Source organism: Myotis brandtii, unplaced genomic scaffold (genome assembly GCF_000412655.1).
Source record: "Myotis brandtii unplaced genomic scaffold, ASM41265v1 scaffold525, whole genome shotgun sequence".
Classification (NCBI taxonomy): Eukaryota; Metazoa; Chordata; class Mammalia; order Chiroptera; family Vespertilionidae; genus Myotis; species Myotis brandtii.
In genome coordinates, this window is record NW_005369915.1 from 3,940,536 (window position 1) to 3,946,535 (window position 6,000).

Here is a 6,000-nt window from a genome sequence, read left to right on the forward strand (position 1 = left end):
TCAGTTCATTCAGTCAGGTTTTACTTTTTTTATTTATCTCCCCTGTTTTGATATAATGAGGATTTACCATACTTGTTAATGCAACATAAATCTTTAGTTTTATTATCCACCCCATCAACAAACTAGCTCTTGTGAAAATTGAAGCTAAAAGATATTTGATAAATATTCCATCCTTCTCGATAGTGAAAACTGGTCTGAAAATCATTTTTCAAAAGCTTTTGCCAAAGGTTTAGAGTTCCTCCAAGCCTTTAAGAAGTTGGAAATGTTATTAAGCATTTTGATTTCTTTTTCTTTCATCTCCTGTTTAGAAATTAATGTCTTGAAAAATTGGCTGCAAGTGTTAAGGTTTTTTAAAGATATGCAATCTATTCATCAGTCTAATAAAAAACTGCAACATGTTAAAAATAATCAGTTCTCTGCTAGACATTTTGGCCAATCTTCGAAAAGATTTTTGTCTTTGCTTTTTAGACCTTCTTATGCCTTTTTGGTTTCATTTTTAGCACCAGGAAAACTGAGCACTCAAATCTTTTTATTTTAACATGCATTCAACCTCTGGTCTTTGTAAGGTAGCAAGATGTGGCTCCAGTCCTGTGTTTTATAAAAGGAGATAATAGACAAGTAGATAATACATGACTGTGGACAGCCCTTTGGATTTCTGTTCCATCCAGGTTGTGTCTTCTTTTTCCTGCAGAATGTATCCATAGCTGATGTAAAAGGTCCTCTGCTTTATCTCCTTTGTGGGATCATTGTTGCCTACAGCTTTGTATAAAGAAGCAATTCAGAGACTGTCCCAATATGTCTGCATATGGACGTGCATATGGTCGATTTTATCTTCAACTTCGAATTTACTTGAATCTGTAGGCTATGTGTATTCCCATAATGGTAGTTGAACAATTTCCTTGTGATGGTTCAATTTCTTTCTCTCTCTTTTGCACCTCCCCTCCTTTTCCTCTATACAGTAGTAACCTTCCTAAAAGGCTCATTAAAAAAAGAAATTCAGAACACCCATGCAAGCAGGCGCCAGGAAGTTTAGATAGCAGTCCCATCACATTTGACTGTTTGGCTGGAGCTGGATGCGTAAATAGAATGGAATGTGATGTTATGAATCCCTTGCTCAAGTGCACAGCACTGCGCCAGGATGGGCCTCACCATCCATTTATATTTATTGACCTCCTGATGTGCTGGCTGCTATGGAACAACATGGTGCAGCCTTAAATTGAGACATACAATCTACATGGAAGTGAATCAGGCAGCCTGCTCTATTTGCTGTATATCATCGGTCAGTTACTTAGGCTCAATAGCCACTGTCAGGGGAATTGGGTTTTGCCAACTATTTTAGCTAAGCCCCACCTCTGATTCTCAGAGTGATTTTTAAGAGTGAAAATCCTACCAGCTTGTAGCTATTCCACATTTTTTACACTTTAACCTGTACTAACAAATTGTGAAAACCTTTATTAATTTACTCAGCTGAGCTACCTGGGTAAGGTTTATCCTATGATAAAGCTTCAAACCTGGCTTTCTTTCTCCATTGTCTTTGCTTCATAAAGTATAGAACACACTTAGACATCTTTGATGTAATGGAAGGTATGGAGTGTTAAAAATTATTAATTGATTGGTGATTGATTGATTTTTCAACAAATATTCATTGAGACTAAATATTTCAAGTACCCTTAAAACATGGCAGATATGGTCTCTGCTTTCATGAAACTTTCATTGTAGGGGAAATAGACATTAATCAGTGAATAAACTGTTAATCATTCAATTACAATTGGGCATCTATACTAATAAAAGGGTAAGATGCTAATTAGACCGGGTCAACTGGATATCTTCCGGTCGTCCTTCTGGACAAAGCCACAGTGCCGGGGGCTGAGGCAGAGGCAGTTAGGGGCGATCAGGCTGGCAGGCAGAGTGGTTAGGGGTGATCAGGCAGGCAGGCAGGTGAGCGGTTAGGAGCCAGCAGTCCCAGATTGCGAGAGGGATGTCCGACTGCTGGTTTAGGCCCGAGCGATTGGGCCTAAACTGGCAGTCGGACATCGCCCGAGGGGTCCTGGATTGGAGAGGGTGCAGGCCGGGCTGAGGGACCCCCCTCACCCCCGTGCATGGATTTTGTGCACCAGGCCTCTAATATAACTATAAGGGATAAATAGAGTGTCCTATTGGAGCAACCAAAAGAATCCTGACCTTATTTCAAGTCTCAGAAATAAAATGATTATTGGGTTCAGTGTAATTTTACACAGTATGTATATGTTGGTGGAGGGGAGCAAGAGACACTCTAAGAAGGATGTTCCCAGTAGCAGGGGAATGGCTTGCTCCAAGGCTCTGGGGAAGAAAGCAGCACAGTATATACTAAGGACTGATGGAACCACAAGGTAGCTGGAAAATAGAGTAAAGGAAAGAATGTAACGAGGGAGATAAAGCCCGTGATGATGACAAGTCCAGACTGTGATGGGCCCTGCAGGTCCTGTTAATGATTTAAGACTTTCTTTAAACATTAGGAGAAGCCCTGGGAATGTGGTAGACAGTAATTGGCTACTCAGCCTGAGTGAAAGAATAGACTAGAGGAAGGTAAACATAGACACGGGGTCCAAGTTAAGAGGCTGTCATACTAGTCCAGAAGGAGATGCTAGCAGCTTGGTTTCGGGAGATATAATAAAGGAGATGGACTAGAGAGAGATGTAGGAGGTAAAAATCAATAGGACTTAATGAGTGATTGGATATGAGGGAAGAATCAAGGAAGGCAATCAGGTTTTTGTCCTGAATAACTGGCTGGATGGTGTTAACTTCACTGATCCAAGAACACTGGAGAAAGACCCACTCCTGGGAAGAGGGCAGAACTGGGGGGTTTGGTTTGGGTGATGTTGGTCCAGCTAGAGGTGCCGAGGGGATATCTAGCCTGAGATGTCAAGTAGATAGTTGGTTATTTGAGTATGAAGCTCAGAGGAACTTCCTGATGAAAACAGAAATAGGAGGGTTGCATAAGATAAAAGAAGATGAAACATGAGTGATTAGATCACCTCAGATGATATCTATTACAGGGTCTGAGTTATTCAGTTATATTTCACAAGCACTTATTGAGTGCTCAGTCTTTGGCAGGTCCTTCACTAAATACTGGGCACATGAAAAAGAAAGAAATTCAGTAAATAACATGGGACATCTCTTTGCCTTGGGCCTAAATTACTTTTCACATCATCCAAGACAGGATATCTCAGTACATCCAGAGAAAACTCTTAGGCAAGCAAAATCTGTACCTTGGTCCTGTGCTTCCCTGTCTTTGCTTCCATCTAACTTAAATCTCAGCAACCTGAAGTTCATTCCATTCTTGTTTGTCCTTGATAGACATGTAGCCTAGTTGGTAAGCACATTTTTTATATTAACTCCTTACTTTCTTGCCTCTCTCAGTTTTAAGGAACATTGTGGCCTTTGGCCTGTCATTTTAGAGCAAGATTTATAAGATTGCTTCTTACATTAAGAAATGCATTCCTGTCTTGTTTGTTTGTTTGTTTGTTTGTTTTTGAGAAATATGTCCACTGGCTATGAAATATTCCTCTCATTTTGTGAAGGTTATAAATTGCTGATGACTTTCAGATTATGATGATATTGACTCTACTGGAGAAAATTAGGCCACACCCTTCTAGTCTGGTTCTAAAATAAGATTCATTGGCAAAGTGAAATTGATAGCCTCTTTTATAACTTTTATTCTTTGGAGACTCAAGGCTTAAAATAGTCTACATTTTAAGACTGTATTTTTCAAATTATTGTCTCTGGACCACCTGTGTCAGAGTCACTTGGACGTGCTTGTTAAAAATGAAGATCATTGAACCCTATCTTCCAAATACTTTTAGTATAGCTGGGATAAATCCCAATAGTTTACATTTTTAATAAGCACCTCTGGTAATATTTATGTATATTAGAGTTTCAGAAATCACTCTTTTGAAGTATGTCAAAATTTGTGTCAGTTATTTTTCAATAAAATAGTGATTTGTGTCAGTTATTTTTCAATAAAACAGGGGGAAATTGCACATCGCCGTATTAGAATTCTGAGTTAATGAGAAATTATACAGTTATGTGAGCCAGGTCAGTTTCTTAGCAATTTTGAGGATTAATAATTGAGTCACAGGAGTTAAAATATTTAACAGGTATTGTTCAGTTATTCAGTGATAAAATGATCACATTACACATATTTCTTTTCTAACAAATAAAAATTCATGTGACTGAAGAACAGAGATGAGTAGGAAAAGTAGAAGAGAATGGGGTTCCAAAAAGAGAGTATGTAAAGGAAGAGAGTGATATTGACAAAACGGAAATTAAAACTTGGTTCCAGCATAGCCTTTCCTTCAGTTTAGTGTATGTTTTGCTTTAACTGGCATGCTCTTTGGGTTCTTCTTCTGCATGACTGTCGCTTTATGAATATTTCTAGAGGTCCAACTTCTTTCCTGTCTCCAGAACTAGCAAGTCTCTCTTTCCTCCCCCACCCCCAGGAAGAACGCCGTGTGATTTATGTTGGCAAAATCAGACCTGACACAACACGGACAGAACTGAGGGACCGTTTTGAAGTTTTTGGTGAAATTGAGGAGTGCACAGTAAATCTGCGGGATGATGGGTGAGAATCTTCAAGATTATTTCTTGTTTAGAAGCTGACATATGTAAAAAATTATGGCCCTAAGATGACTAGGATGGGGATGCTTTGACAGATGACATGTTGAGTTCAGAACCTTATTTATTTTCTTTCATCCCTATTTATTAATCTTTCTAGTTGAGATTTCCTGTCCCAGAAATAAGTATTTAGCAGCTTGACAGGACAATCACACTGATAAATGGGCGCAGTGGTTCAGACGTGGGCACCAGCGGAGTCTCCCAAAGTAGAAAGTGTTATAGTCATATATGCTAATGCTGCCTCACTAGCTTTGAACTTCTCCTCTTTGTCCATTGCAGAGACAGCTATGGTTTCATTACCTACCGTTACACCTGTGATGCTTTTGCTGCTCTTGAAAATGGATACACTTTGCGCAGGTCAAATGAAACTGACTTCGAACTGTACTTTTGTGGACGCAAGCAATTTTTCAAGTCTAACTATGCAGACCTAGGTATGGATTTTATTGTACATGGAATGAGGAATCCATAACGTAGAGCTCAAAATGGGAGTAAATGTAAATCGAAGGCACAGTGGGTTGAACCATTATTTTACTAGAGGGGATATTTGAATAGAAATTTTATATTATTATTTATTTTTTAATGCACGAGACAGTTTCAGAAACAAGGAGTGTAGGTTTGGGCAACCAGGGGCAGAAGTAAATTTGTTGTACTGTCTTCCCAGATGCTGAAATTCTGCATTGTTTGTGTGTAGAGGTGGTATGTTGTGTTTTGTGTGTGTATGTGTTGTGTGTATATGTGGCTACAGTGTGCGTCAGCATGTGTCTATGTTGTATGTGTCTTTGTCTATGTATATAATCTGCCATTGTTTTCTGTTCCCATCCCTGAACCCATTTTTCCAAACCTGTAGCATTGCCATCATTGTTTTATGGAACAGAATGTGCAAGAGTCTTGTTCTCTTTTATTATCATAAAGACTTAGAAATGTTAATATTTTCAACAAAGTACACCTTGAGAGAAGAAAATAAAATTTTATATGCTAGATCACACTATAGTCTCTTTAAAAGAAAAAAGAGAAAAATGTTATTTTTGAGTACTTCTATATGTTAGGCACTATGTCAAGGGCTTTGCAAGTGTTTTCTCATTTAATTACCAGAACAGTCATGGAAGATAGATATTATCATTGTCATTCCCATTTTACAGATAAGGAAACTGAAGCACCCATAAGTATTGATTTTTTTTCTTGTTCTAAAAGTTGTACAGAGTCAAGGGATAAAATTTAGAAAATATTAAGTTAAGAAAAATAGGAAAATCAGCTATCAGCCTATCACCTAGAGATAACCACTGTGACTTAGTGTGTGTTGTACATTCCAGTATTGTCTCAGAATGTCTAATTTCTTATAGTTAAGGT

At 38.3% G+C, this 6,000-nt stretch overlaps 1 protein-coding gene across 2 annotated transcripts in view; it reads left to right on the forward strand.

The window, feature by feature from the left end:
• Positions 1-6,000, forward strand: part of PPARGC1A (peroxisome proliferator-activated receptor gamma, coactivator 1 alpha) — a 666,008-nt gene that overhangs the window by 651,822 nt on the left and 8,186 nt on the right. For both annotated transcript variants that reach the window (XM_005877664.2, XM_005877663.2), the window contains 2 exons: positions 4,479-4,600; positions 4,933-5,084. In XM_005877664.2, coding sequence (XP_005877726.1) covers positions 4,479-4,600; positions 4,933-5,084 — 274 coding nt within the window. The remainder of the gene's footprint in view (positions 1-4,478; positions 4,601-4,932; positions 5,085-6,000) is intronic.